This window comes from Berghia stephanieae, chromosome 9, assembly GCF_034508935.2.
Source record: "Berghia stephanieae isolate SIO BIC M18660-M18661 chromosome 9, UCSD_Bste_1.3, whole genome shotgun sequence".
In the NCBI taxonomy this organism is placed as follows: Eukaryota; Metazoa; Mollusca; class Gastropoda; order Nudibranchia; family Aeolidiidae; genus Berghia; species Berghia stephanieae.
In genome coordinates this window covers 34,780,316-34,795,142 of record NC_088368.1, presented here as the reverse complement: position 1 = coordinate 34,795,142, position 14,827 = coordinate 34,780,316, and the positions used below count along the sequence as shown (strand labels likewise).

Sequence of the window (14,827 nt, the reverse complement as noted above, 5' to 3'; positions counted from 1 at the left end):
AGCAGACGGTTATCTTTTTGCCAGTTGTTGCCTCCACATTTCCTATCCAGGACGTCCTTGGTTTGTCTTGTGCCTTTCTGGCAGCTACTTTTCCTTCTAGCACTGATTTTTGGATGGTGTTTTGTCTCCGAAGGTGTCCATAATAAGTCAGTTTTCTCATTTTCACTTCTGCCAACAGTTTTCTGGACATTTGGCCTGTATCAATAAGAACCAGAACCAGAGTCTTTGATTTCTTTCTGGTCCATGGTACTCTCAGAATTCTTCGGTATACCCACATCTCAGAGGCATCAATTTTTCCTCCTTCGTTATGATCCATGTTTCACATGCATATAGGAATGTGGACCTTACATTACATTTAGCCATACGCATTTTTGTTTTTGTTAATAGTTTAAACTAGTGAGGATTTTTCTCATTTTCATGAAGTTTGTTTTGGCAATGCCGATCCTTCTTTTGACCTCTGCAATAGATCTGCCATCTTCTGTGATGTACTGTCCTGGGTATGTATAAGCTTGTACTTGTTCTTTTGCTTTCCCATCTACTGTTATGATGGCTTTGGGTTTTTCTTCTGCTCGTGTGAATATCATTATTTTTGTTTTCTGTATATTAATCTTAAGTCCATACATATTACTTATTTTGTTGGTCTCATTTACTAGTTTCTCCAAGTCTTCTTTGTGTATAGCCAGTAGTCCTGTGTCATCTGCATATCTCAAATTATTGACGTTTCTTCCATTCACAACTACGCCGTGCATCATCTTTATTTCTCTGAATGTAAATTCTGTATATAAATTGAAAAGGCTCGGTGAGAGGACACAACCTTGTCGGACACCCCGCTTGATTTCCACAGGTTCAGATATTATATTCCCGCTTCTTATTTTGGTATTTTTGGTCCAGTACAGGCTTGCTATAATGGCGGTGTCATTTTCATCTATATCTATTTTTCTTAAAGTGCTACTCAGCTTTTTGTGGTTTACAGTGTCGAATGCCCTGGGGTAATCAATAAAACATGCGTACACTTCTTTTTTGACTTCTAGGTGTTTCTCGATCAAGATTTTGAGGTTGAAAATTGCCTCTCTGGTTCCGCTATTGCTTCGAAATCCTGCTTGCTCTTCACTGACTTCGTCATTTATTTTATTCTTTATTCTTCTCAGTGTGATAGTTAGAAGCAGTTTCATTACGTCAGACTTATTGTTCTGTAGTCGGAACATTCAACTGCATTTTGTGTCTTTGGGACGAGTATAAATACTGATGTTTTTAATTCTTCTGGTATATGGGTGCTTTTGTAAATCATGTTACACAGCTCTGTGAGAGTTTCTTTGCCAAATTCTCCTAGCCCTTTTAACATGTCTGTATTGATGCCATCAATGCCTGCCTCCTTTCCTTCTTTCATTATTGCCAGGGCTGATCGCACTTCTGATTTCGTTATATCTGGTCCCTTCTTATATGGTTGTATCGAGTTTTTATCTCTTTTGACCTGAAATAGCTCTTCCACATACTTTCCCCATCTTTTGATAATTTCTTCTTCTACGAATATCATATTTCCATTAGTCTTTTATACAATTTCCCGTGTTTTGTTTGCTCTTCGTCAATTTCTTGATCTCTTCAAACATTGCCCTTGTTTTATGTTCTCTTTGGAGTTTATCTATTTTCGAGCATTTTTCATTTAGCCATTCCTCCTTTGCCTCTTTACATCTCTTCTTTTTTTCCCCCGATCTATTGTCATGGGTTGGTTTATTCTTATTTTGTTTTCTTTTCTTCATTAAATCCATGATCTCATTCTTCATCCTTTGTTGTTTTGCTTCATTTTCTTGCTTTGGTAATTGTCACGTCTCTGTAGGAGGGTGACAAGGAAGGAGATAGGTAAGATAGGAATCAAATAGTTTCCCAATAGACTAGTCGGGTGCCGCTTTTATTCCCTTTTATTGTCGGGAAAAAACTCCTGACACTTGACTGATAGTAAGAGAATGTCTTAGGTTGAAAGAAATAGGTAATAGTGTAGTGGTAGAGTATTGGCACGTTGTATAGGGATAGGTAGGTTCAGAAGGTAAGTATTATTCTCCGTTAAAGAAAGGTATTTTAATATAAATTTACACAATTGCCTCATATAATAACACGTTTACACATAATTAGGTTTTAATTCATCAATTGTGTTCTTCAGGTATTTATCTTCATCCTGTATCACAAAAACTATTAATTTTTCTTTTGAGTGGCCTTAACTGGTTGGCATGAAAGGTTTTCCGTTATAACAGACAGTAGCTGTTCTGTTCGTTCATCAGTAGTCTGTGATCTGTTGCGTGGTAGGCCGTTCGGCTTGGTCCCTCACAGGATGTGGGTTGTCATTACCCCGATTCTTGCTGGGTCATTAAACGCTGAAGGGTTCGTTAATAACCGATCTGTAAAAATACCGAAGCAAATCTTTGACTAGGTTGCAACATTTTAATGCTCAATGAATATTGGGGTCGTGAGGGATTCCAATTAATACCCTTGACATCACCACTATCCACATAGGTTAATCCGTAATTCAATCAATGGGACACATCGATTTAGTGGGATAGGGAAGATATGTATCAATGAGAACATAATAATCAATGCATATAAATACTTACTAAAATAGAACTATGGTGTATTTGCGATAGCACATTGGTAATGTAGTTTGCAAGGTAATTCATTCATTTGAAGGCATAATATTATATATACAATACTATAATACATATATAAATATATATATATATATATATATATATATATATATATATATATATATATATATATATATATATATAAATGGTGAATGAACATTTTTATAGAAAATATGAGTATCAATTATGAATTATTGATTTCTGTTATTTTTGGTTGTGTCTACTTACTGCCAGGCGAAAACACAATATTAATTATCACTCCTACACACTAGTTTCATTTTTGCACTAATTTATGGTAACACAATCTAAATCTATCACTGACCCTCGTGCACACATGTTTCTCGCTATGTAGGATTTTCGAGTTTCCTATAGATCAGTGAGCTCTAAGTAGATGAAATGGAGAGAGACTGTTTCTCTCCCCAGCCTTGGCGTATAGGGGTTTTCGTCGGAAGTTGGAGAATCTCAAAAGAGCCAACAATATTCCAGGATCTCACTCATGTCCACATATAGGTGAGAATTGAAAGTTGCAACACGGTCTCAACTCTGTAGCTATCCACATGGTCTTTTTAGTATTGATTTATTTACAATCCTGGGAAAGTTGAGGCTGGGAAGGTTCCTTTTAATTGTGCCACGGGCGATCGCGATTAACACCTGGTAATGTGTGAGAGTAGATGTATGGATTATGTATTGATTTATTTACAATCCTTGGAAAGTTGAGACTGGGAAGCTTGAGGCGATTGAAATATATCACTAAAGTCGAGTCGATTGAAATATATCACTACAGTAATACAATTTCATTTGCCTTTGTTATGGAAGTCTTGAGAGCTGAAGCCGTTATCAATCTTCTCAATTTCAGATCTTTCTTTGATAGCTTCATCTTCAATGTATACATATATTGTCTAAGTATTACAATTTTTTTTAAATACTAAGAAGTCTTTCCAAATAAAACAATGTTTTTTAATCTTCCACTCCCAGCCACAGGACCATTCACCATCTGATATCATGTACGGACTGACCCGTTTAACATGTTGAACTTAATTGAAAGTTGTATTCAGCAGTGAGAAGCATATTTATTTATTTATGGATAACTTCTTTTGTGTGTGTGGCTTTTTGGTTTTGTCTTGGCTTCTGACCATATAGTCCCTGGATCCTGTCCCAGCCTTTTTTGTTTTGGTGGCGGAAAGTCGAGTTCGTTTAGAAGGCTCTGGTCATAAGAGGTCATGAGGGCTGGTTTTCCAAAAAGTCGTTAAGTCCATTTTTAACTTTTCTTTTGGAGATTTTTCTTCTACATATACTCTAAATTGAAATGTCAACTTTATTTTAAGCATCAATTGTTACAAGAAATTCCTTTCATTTTTATGAATTTTGAGTTTAATCATAACAAAATAATAGACTTCATTAGAATGTTTTTGTTGAAATTATCCTTAATTTCTATAAAATGTGACACATTCTCTTACCATACTCAGGTGTAAGATGAGTGCATGGCTGATGACAACGCTGTCTATTGAAAAATAAGTTGTAAAGGCTTCGGCCATAATCTTCCTGGTTTGAATCCCAGTCTTTTTATCATGTCTTGTCTACATGTTCAATGATCCTCATGCTTAGGATCTTTGTAACACGCTTAGAGCATATCTAATGGATATTGCGTTATAAACAAGTCCATTGTGGGTAAAAAATTACCCAGAGAGACAAAAATTCAGAAAGTGTTTTTTCAAATGAATTTATTTCGTTCCTCCAGGTATACTTTATAGAATGCACCTTGTTCAGAAAGCCATGGGTCAAGCAGGATATATTTCACCACGAAATGGGAACTGTTATCATCGACATGTTTAGCAAGATAGAACTTCGTCCTTATTCTCCTGCACGACAAAATGATTCTTTGAAGATAGTATTTAATCCAAAAAAAGGGCATTCAGATACGGATGCTAAAAATGGTACTCATATTAATGATTGATACACTTTAGTATAGAAGCAAAACAGCTGAGAAACCTCCATATCTGGGGATAATCCATCTTGTTATTAAAATACTGAGGATAATTCTTATGTAGGATAATATTGAGCGCATATTATATTTACTACTTGAGTTTTTATAAATGTATATGAATATTCCATAAAACACACAAGTGAGGATGATGACGCAGCAAAGTTAAACAAAATATTTGTTGATGATTATTGGCATTTTGAAACTAGACCTGATATTAACCCTCTCCTTACCAACTATAGGAAAATCGTCACATTCGTTACGATACAACCAACATTTTTCATATTCAAATTTTTCTTGAAAATCATAAAATTTAAAGAAAATGAACAGGGTTTGTTTTGCTTAAGAAATTATGTATCGAAGAACTTGCTGCTATTGTGTTTGAGTGATAAAAAAATCTAATTTTGTGTTAGTTGGGTGTGAAGTTTTGAGGAAAATCCTGAAATTGTCTGGTAAAGAGAGAGTTTAGGTGTGATAAGGGCAATGACAATAGCACGAGACATCTCTTTCTGCAAGCACTAAGTAAACTGGCCATGTGTGATTTTGTATGTATAATAATATATATAATCTGTCTGTCATTCTGAAAAAAGAATCTTTGTCTTTTTTAAAACTTATGTTTTGATTTTAATAGATGATATGAGAAGCAAGATAGAAATCTGGTTTATGTTGTGTTGTGTGCTTGTATGTGTGTGTGTGTGAGTGTGTGTGTCGTGTGTGTGTGTGTGAATGAATATGTTTCAGCCACAGTAAATTTCAGCGTTTGGAATATGATGTCTCGGACTTACAGCGCTATTATTATTATTATTATTATTATTATTATTATTATTATTATTATTATTATTATTATTATTATTATTATCATCATCATCATCATCATCATCATTATTATTATTATTATCATTATTATCTCAAAATGGTATTATGTCGGGGTTAAAGCATGACAAGAAATGCGAATTTTATTTATTTGTTGGTCACTTTCTGAAGCTATACCAAATTTCCACAATTAAACACATAGAATTACCTCAAATTTAATATGTTTGACTATAAATTCAATATTTTGCATCTTAACCACCCAGACACAATACCGTTTTATGGCTGTGGGTAACATATTCAGTCATTGCTGTGCCAAACTGCATTTCAATTTATGAATATGTTCTAATATGATTTGCATACAGTCAGTAGTATTTTTTTTCTGGACATGCAAAAATATATATAAATATTCATTCTTTTTCAGACCATGTTATAAAATTTGGATATAATGTAAACGATGGGGTGTTAGAATCTGACTGCCACCTTTTTACGGTTGGTTTTACTTTAAGTTTTAATTCATACCATCAAACTTTTAACATTTTAATGATTTTTTTGAATATCACTTAAGAGTTGTTTTTCATAAAGATTTTTCTAACAATAGAATTCGAATATTTGTCCAACAAACTATTTTTTTAATGAGGTGTAGAAAAAATTATTCAAAATAAAAAAAGAGACAAAATTAAAGACAAAACAAAAGCAAAACAATACAAACAAAGAAAGCAAAAACAAAAAAACAAAACAACAACAAATACATCAACAAAAATACAATGGTTTTATTTACCATGAATCTTTCATTTGTCAAAAAAGTTAGATTCTGATTAATGTTGATTTAGCAGTTGAGGTGATTTGAAAGAAAGAGCGTAGATAGATTCATTGAAGATAAAGAGTAATAGAGTTGGACTTGGACAAAATATCACTTTTGGATGGGGTTCCTCCCATAGATAGTGGGCAGGGGGGTACATACTGTGTCTTCTATCCCCTTGTATCTGTTTTCCAACATGCTTTCTGTCTTTGTCTTGGAATGAGATTACTTGGTTTTGTCATGGCCCTAGCCGGAGTCCTAGCTGGGAGGGAAACATTTAAATGCATAGTTATTGTTTTGGGAGATGAAATATTTTTCCTTGTACATCATCTCTCTGTTATGTATTATTATATTTGTTATTTTGAAATTATAATGTGAGCATTTGAGTGTATTCCTCTTTGTTGGATATTATGCTTGTGTCCGGATGAGACTTATAGGTGATCTCAAACTAAGTATATTGGTGGTATGCTCTACATCTGATCCCTATTTGTTCTCAGTTCCCCTATGTCTTACTTTTTCTTGGGTGCTTTAATTGTAATTCTAGAACTTTTTACTATCCCATTTTCTTCCTTTTTACTGGCGCTGATATAACACAAATGTGTTGCAACTGCCGTAAAACCCTTAAGCACAAACAAACAAACAAGATAGCATTGGATTTAGGAGGCTAGCTATAAGGAATTAGGATAAAACTTGTTCAGTCATCAGGGGCTGTGTAGGTTGACTGGCCATATCCATAGCTCATTATTTTTTTTAAAAATGAGTAGGATTTTCGAATTCTTAAAAAGCGATACACATTTTTGATGTGCCAATAAATTTCTTTGAAAATATGTAATTATAATGGTATTTCTTATCTACAATTATTATTTTTTAATCTAAGGGCTTTGATCCTTGTAAGTCGTCGTTGTTGTATACAAACCACTTTTGAAGTAAAGAAATTTACCCCGACAGAAATAAGGCCCTGTCTAGCGGTCTCTTTATTAGAGTATAATTTTGACATAACTCGGCATGCAACATGCATTGTAACACTGAGACCATAGCAACTAGTCAAAGGATCTTTCTTTTTAAATTCCTTCACGTTAGTCACACCTTCATTGTGGGTAAAAAATGATCATTTAGAATGTTTACCAGTGCATTTGTGACCACTGTCCAAAAATTATACGAGTGATACGGATGCTAAAAATTGAAATTACAGCCAAATATTTGTAACTCTAATAAAGTTTATCTGTTTTATTGAAGAGGATGAATACTATTCATAAAGTGCATAAACAAAACAAAAATTCAATTGTCCGAATATATGAAATTCATGTTCTTTTTTGGCAACCATTTTATTTGAGCATAACACCAGTCGGAGGTGATTTGTCATAGTTATATCCTTGATTCTCTGATTTTAAAAAATTGGATTTGATGTGTGATCTTTAATTCTTCTTCTCTTGCTCAATGACAGTAATTCATTGTTTGAAGGTCAGTTTAAACGTCATTCTAATATTTAAATTGTTTCTTTCCACAGCTTAAAACATCCAACTTTGCCTATACTTATACATCGCTGCAGTACGCCTGGCCACTGAATTTAAACGGTACTATATTTGCAATTCAAAAAAGCTTGATCCTCAAAGATAAGGACATGATCTACATTGATTTAAATGTGACTAATGCACATCTTGTTAACACCTCTGTGAATTCTGAATACCATTTTGAACCAGTAGACAAGGTAAGAGCCAAGCTTTTGATGGATATCATTTTAGTTTTATGTTTATAAGTGATCATTTGTTTCTTTCTACTTATCAAGTAATATTTTCAACCCACTGCTGAACAAAATGGCGGGGTGTCTTTACATTTGTAACATGCAGATATGCCAACCTGTATGATTAAAATAAATTTGTATAAAGATGAATACCAAGTGACCTGAAAAAAAAGAATTTGTAACGAATGCTCCATAAATAAAAGAGAGCCTTAATATAACTGAAATGATTAGTAATAAGTATTAATTAAAATTTACTTACTAAATCCTCTTGTTCCTTGTTAGGGCATATCATAGGGCTGCATCTATGCTCTTCCAGTGCACCCAGCTCAGGGCCATCTTCTTCAGTTGGGCCAAAATACAGTCCTGCCTCTCTCATTTATCTGTTGAATATTTACAACAAAATAAATCAGCAACTGACTGACTTATAGGACATATTCCAAAAGCCTCCTTCTATTTGAGACAAGATTATATTTTACAAGTTGGGCGATATTAGGTACCACAAGAGACAATTTATGTATATTTAAAATAGGTTTTCTTACTATATTCATAAAGTATTCTAATTATAATGGAAAACGCTTCTTTAAATTTTGAAAATACATACGTAAATAAGAAAATGAAAATTTTTCTCAAGAATATTTTTTCTTGCCTATTGATTTCCAACTTCGGCATCATAATATTGTAAACACGGGCAAGACGTGTCGTTCTGTGCTCTGGTGTATTAAATATTTTTGGTGTGATTTCTATATATTGATACCGGGACATTTTTACTTCGTTGTGCTTGTCAAACCATACTGTTTCTTATTTTATAGTTTTTATCAATTCTTAAGAAAGGACTGATATATGATTCTGTATGTTATCATGGAAACTGTAAGATTTAAAAGATTTTTACACAGTCACTTTATGGCCGCCGCTGTCTTACAAACATTGTTCACCTTATTTTTAGCCGTGATTTACCACCACTATTATTTTAAAAATTGTGAACACTTTTATTCAACATCTGATATTTACAACAGGCCCAGAGGCTGTAAGCGTAAACAACGTCACAAAGTCACAAAAAGTATCAAAACCGACAACAATAACATTGTTATTGGTCTTTTAAATGTACATTCCTGTCGTAATAAAACGGAAGTACTAAATGATTTATTAACTGAGAAGAACTTTGACATACTGTTTATAGTTGAGACTTGGCTCTCACAGTCTGGAGACGACCCAGTTTCAAAGGCAATGACACCCTCTGGGTACCAATTTAGATCGTATCCAAGGAAAGATCAGCGAGGGGGTGGCATTGGCGTATCTTATAAAACAAAATTATCTAAACATGTGGAAATCCTCGAAATGTGGTGCAAAACAATGGAGGCCATTGATCTTAGATTATCCCTCCAGAATGCAAGATACAACATCAACTGCATCTATCGACCGCCAGCAAACAAGAAAAACAAAATAAAATTACCCGATGTTAAGAAAGAAATCAACGAGATGTTAACATTACAACACACGCGTCCTGGCCATTCAATTATACTCGGCGACTTTAATTTCCATTTCGACAACGTCACAGACACCGCTAAATTGCATATCATTATCGGAGAACAACATGTGCCAGATTGTAACAGCGCCAACCCATTCTGCTTGTCATTTTGTAGATTGGGTAATTGTGGAAAATTCAGACTTCCAAAAAACAACGCCATCGTCGATTATCTCCCCTTTTTGTACCACCCCCTCATTTCTTTCAATCTTGACGTTTCAAAAACCATGGCAAGAAGCCACCACTACATCAACCAGAAACATCAAAGGGATTAATTTGGACAATTTCAGAGGCGATTTAGAAACAATACTCACTGTTTTCTTCCTTGACAGTAATGTTACATCTGTTTACTGATGTCACATTACTGTCAAGGAAGAGAGATAAATGGAAAGCCACGAAAAAAGTAGGATCATTAATAGGAGCCAGGAAGACGTAGAAAGAAGAAAAGTTTATCGACGGCTGCACTAAATAAATTATTACATATGTGGATTAGAAAAGATAAAATAAAATTAAACACTAAAATCAATTTATTCACAACCCTTGTAAAATCCGTGCTTTTATACAACTGCGGAACATGGGCACTGACTGGAATCCAAGAACAAAGATTAGATAGATTCCATAGAAAACAAATGAGAAGAGTCCTGAATATACGATATCCCACAAAATAAGCAATAAAACACTGTATCAAAAATGCAATGAAAGACCTTTATACATTCAAATCCTGGAGGCAAGATGGCTGCTTTTTGGGCATATACTCAGAGGAGATGTAAATATACCAGCTAATAAAGCCATGAATACATTTTTTCACCCCATCTGGACACAAGAAATATCAAGGTAGACCACCCACGTCAATTCTCACTGTCCTCAATATAGACCTAAAACGCCTTCAAAATAACAAAGTATTAAAATCAAAGGAAGAACTTAGGAAATTAGCATCCACAGCAAACGACCGTGAACAGTGGAAGGAAATGACACGGATGATTAGAGAGGCAGAGAGGCGTCCCGATCGGATGATTAGGAAGCAAAAGGCCTTAAGTCAAGTCAAGTAAGTCATATATATATATATATATATATATATATATATATATATATATATATAACGACTTCCTTGACTCCTATTAATGATCCTACTTTTTTCGTTGCTCTCCATTCATCTTTCTTCCTTGACAGTAATGTTACATCAGTAGACAGATGTAACATTACTGTCAAGGAAGAAACGGAATTCAGTGGGTTTTTCGTGTCATCATCAGCATAAAATGTCCAACTAAATATGTTAAAATTAATTTGATACCAATTTCTTCCCTGTTACCCTTTTTTAGTTTTAAATCTCCTGGTCTAAATATGGTATCTATGTCAAGCTAACAATAGATGCAAGGTTTTGTTTTACAGCATAAGATCCCTAACATAGTTTGAAGTGTGTAGGTAATTTACTTATAATAGCATTTACTTTTTTATGTTTCTAAAAATGGTGATTTGGTAATAGTTTTTAACCTTTGTTTTATTATTTCTAATTAGGCATTTGCCTTTCAAAATCCAGATGCCTATTATGCCATTTTCTTATGGTTGGTTGACACAGAGAATAAAACAGCCGGCAGACATGAAATAGAAGACATTCGACTATTGTTGTTTAAATACCAATGCACATATCTGGACAGGCTCACAGGATCTTGGCAACTTGGAGTCTGTGTAAGAATAGATAGATAAGCAATAGGTGATGATTTTGTAGTATAGCATAAGAGTAGATCAGAATTTTTAAAAATTTGTTTGGCGCTTGTCACAAGACAGTCATTGGTAATCCATTCTATCTTATATAAACATGTTGAAAGGAGTTCGTGCATTGTTTACTTCAGCTCTAGAAACTGGACAGCAATTGAAAAACCCATACTGTTATAGCTTTAGGCATGAAAGTGATGTTGTTCGTTATTTGGCCTTGTGTTTTAATAGGAGCAATGTGACCCAGAAGGTCAAAGTTTCGATCCTTGCTTCGGGCATTTTATGTTGTTTTCCTTGGGCCAGATTATAAAACCCTACTTTTCCCACGCAAGGGCGTTTCCTGTTAGATTATCTATAAACCTTCACAGTATGCCTTGGCGACGGAAGGAATTCCTGCAATATTCATGTAAGGAATAATTTTAATTATTTTTTTTTCTTACAGACTTAAAGATTCTGAACCACCATGAATGGCATCTGCCTAAGCTCACACATCAGTTTGGCTTTCATTGGTGTCATGTTAATAGTATTTTATGTTAATAGAACAAAATTGGACTATTTTAATGTTTTTCATATCACCATTTGTGAAAATAGACAGTTGTATTTTGGTTTTTGTCGTGTGGATCCGAATCTGATGAACCATTACCCAGTATTGGTGTTAACTCAGGTTTTAGACAATTTTTCTTAAATTGATATTGGACAGCTTGATGCGTTTTGTCCTGTTACATACCAATTGATTTTTTCTGTCCATTATGGCTTGCTATAAATAGTAACTCCTCGTAGTAGTATTTTGCATTCTTAGTTTTAAAAAACGAATTTTGCGATTAATGATTATTTTGAAAATTTTGTTGCCATTCCTTAAAGAGGAAGACGAAACAAAAATTAGTGTCAACGGGCAAAAACGAATAATTAAAAGGTTATTATGGACAATAAAGATCTATTTTCATTATTTTATTATTATTATTATTTTAATTATTTTATTATTATTTATTATTTATTATTATTATTATTATATTATTATTATTATTATTATTATTATTATATTATCATTATTATGATTATTATTATGATTATTATTATTATTAATTATTAGTAGTAGTAGTGTAGTAGTAGTAGTAGTAGTAGTAGTAGTAGTAGTAGTAGTAGTAGTAGTAGTAGTCGTAGTAGTAGTAGTAGTAGTAGTAGTAGTAGTAGTAGTAGTAGTAGTAGTAGTAGTAGTAGTCAAGGTGATCTGAAGAGATCCAACCTCCAACCCCAACCCCCCCCCCCCCCACACACACAACCCCCACCCCCCCCCCACCCCCCACCAAAGAGAAGAGTCAACGATACTTAATCTATCATGTCTTATTTCCCCATCTCACCAACCAGACAGTTGAAAGCATATCTAAGAAGGAACTGGTTTGCCGCTGTGAAAGGTCAACAGGTTTGTTCTCGGGTGGTGTAAGTGCTGTTAAAATAATTTCGGACGAGTCGGTGATCAGAAAGTTTCAGGAATTCCTCATCCCATCCGACGAGAGAGAATATACGCTGGCCTATATTATTATTATGCTGTGGTTTTGTTACTTCAGTTTCATGCTTGTGGCCAAGAAATCAAACACCAAGTTTCGAAACAATGTAAGATGTACATATGTTATTATTTTTTTTAAGTGTTTAATTTAAACAGCATTGATAAGATGGTTTCTCTTAGGTTACTTAGTGATTTTCAATAATCATTGTATCAGTTGTGTTATTTCATTTGACAATGTAAACATTAAAATTTTATCATAACTACTCCCCCCCCCTGTCCCCACATCCCACCTCCCTTTCTTGCCATCTCCTTGGACATTTTACAACAATTTTTTTCTTTAAATAAAAAACGTTCACTAAATAGTTTGCATAAAAAATATCAGTAAACCACAGAGTTATTGCCCCTAATGTTTGATAAAAATAAATACAATTTTATTTGGGTTGAAATTGTATAACAATATTTTTGTGTTTCAACATTATTTGGTACCTTGAGGTATGAGTTGCATTTTTTTAAATTCTCGGTGTTAATCACATGCGATAGAGGGGAAAAGAAATAATATATGAATTTCAGTCGTCACTCACAAGCAGTGCTCAGATCCAAATTTATTTTTAAAAGAAAATCACTAAAATCCTAAATATTATGAAGTATGTGCATTTATACCGAAAAGTTTGCATAAAGAAACAGTTACATTAAAAAAGTCATAAGATAATGAAAAAATAAATAATGTCAGTCTTCTGAATAGTCAGACATTTGAGGTTCGAGTCAAGCTATAGTTTGATGCTCTAAGGTAGACATTTAGTGTTATAAATTCCTGTTTATTATTATTCATGACATATATAATGTACCACCAGTGTTCTAGTCATGTCATTTGAAGACAATAATGGCAAAATAATTGAATTCACTTGCCACCCTTTCTAGACAAAAATTTCAGGACAGAGATACGATTTTGTGCTTAAAGACCAACTGCCATACATATAATTTAGATTATTGCAAATATACTTTCTTCAAGGCCATTAGGCCCATGCAGCTGGATTTTATCCTGGTTTCTGTGGCGTGAAACAACAGCAATTGCTCGCTACCTTTTGTATAGGACGCTGGTCTATCACAAAGTACTTTCCACCGGATCTAACAGGCTCAGTGACCAAATCACAGATGGATGGACATGGGGAAAAATGTTAACTTCACCCGGGACCAGTGTCAGTATCTTTGCTTGTGAAGCGAGTGCTCAACCAAGTGAACCATTGGGACCCCAAAATATATTTAATGACAAATTCAATTTTGTTCCTTTTTAAAGAAATCCTTTAAACATATTATAATGCGTCAAATTAAAGGTAATTTTATGATTTTTTTTGTTCGTGATGGTATAGTAAAAGGGATGGTAGTATTTGAGTTACTTATTATTGTAATACGCCTGGCTGGCGGCTGTGCTTTCTGGGCGTTATGACTTTGTGCTTGTTTTCTAGATTAATCTTTATGTATCAACTCGAACTTTGTTATATCTTTGATTTTGTGATTTATCGGTGTTTCTCTATTTCAAATTTGAAGATCGGACCTTGTGATCATTATAGAAAACTTTAAATTCTACTAAGCTCATTTATCTCCACAACCCACCACGTTAACAAGTTTTACTTGAGCTTGCTTGAATGTGTAGTCCTCCTGTGTCAAACACTTTTATTTTTATCGTACTAGTTCTATATACAACAACAACAGGAATTTTGATGAACATTGTTCTTTTAATTCTTTCTCCTGTTGTTTATCGCGGATGTCGGGCGGCAAACGAAAGCAACATAATATTATACAAAGCTATCGCTAGTTGTTGCCAACAAGAATAAGTTATTTATAAAGCGCTCAACTTCCACATAAGTGCTCAGCGGCGCTTTACAATATTAATTGTCTTTCAAACATTCATTCTTCGACAATTTTGAGACTACATATTAAGAAACAAACATATACAACATGCACAAAAAGTCAATCACAGATACATTTACATTCATACACAAACACACACACACACACACACACACACACACACACATACACCATATTACTCACTAACATTAGTACTTATTCTAACAAAATACATTTGAATTGATAAATTACAAATTTTTTTAAAAAAAG

General features: G+C 33.8%; 2 protein-coding genes across 2 annotated transcripts; one reads left to right on the top strand and one right to left on the bottom strand.

Annotated features, from left to right (window-relative positions):
• Positions 1-1,171: 1,171 nt before the first annotated feature.
• On the bottom strand, positions 1,172-1,534 carry LOC144979207 (uncharacterized). The gene has a single exon (XM_078925816.1). The coding sequence runs from the start codon at positions 1,532-1,534 to the stop codon at positions 1,172-1,174; it is 363 nt and encodes a 120-aa protein (XP_078781942.1).
• Positions 1,535-3,307: 1,773 nt separating this feature from the next.
• LOC144979206 (uncharacterized) lies at positions 3,308-13,766 on the top strand. The gene is made up of 7 exons (XM_078925815.1): positions 3,308-3,520; positions 4,375-4,570; positions 5,852-5,919; positions 7,737-7,937; positions 11,008-11,178; positions 12,571-12,816; positions 13,719-13,766. Exons 1-7 carry the CDS (start codon positions 3,308-3,310, stop codon positions 13,764-13,766), a joined length of 1,143 nt encoding a protein of 380 aa, XP_078781941.1.
• Positions 13,767-14,827: the final 1,061 nt, after the last annotated feature.

Coding starts and splice junctions, on each gene's coding strand:
- LOC144979207 (XM_078925816.1), bottom strand. CDS start 1,534: ATGATATTCGTAGAAGAAGAAATTATCAAAAGATGGGGAAAGTATGTG.
- LOC144979206 (XM_078925815.1), top strand. CDS start 3,308: ATGTATGGATTATGTATTGATTTATTTACAATCCTTGGAAAGTTGAGA. Junction 4,571..5,851: donor AGATACGGATGCTAAAAATG/GTACTCATATTA, acceptor ATTCTTTTTCAG/ACCATGTTATAAAATTTGGA. Junction 5,920..7,736: donor CTGACTGCCACCTTTTTACG/GTTGGTTTTACT, acceptor TTCTTTCCACAG/CTTAAAACATCCAACTTTGC.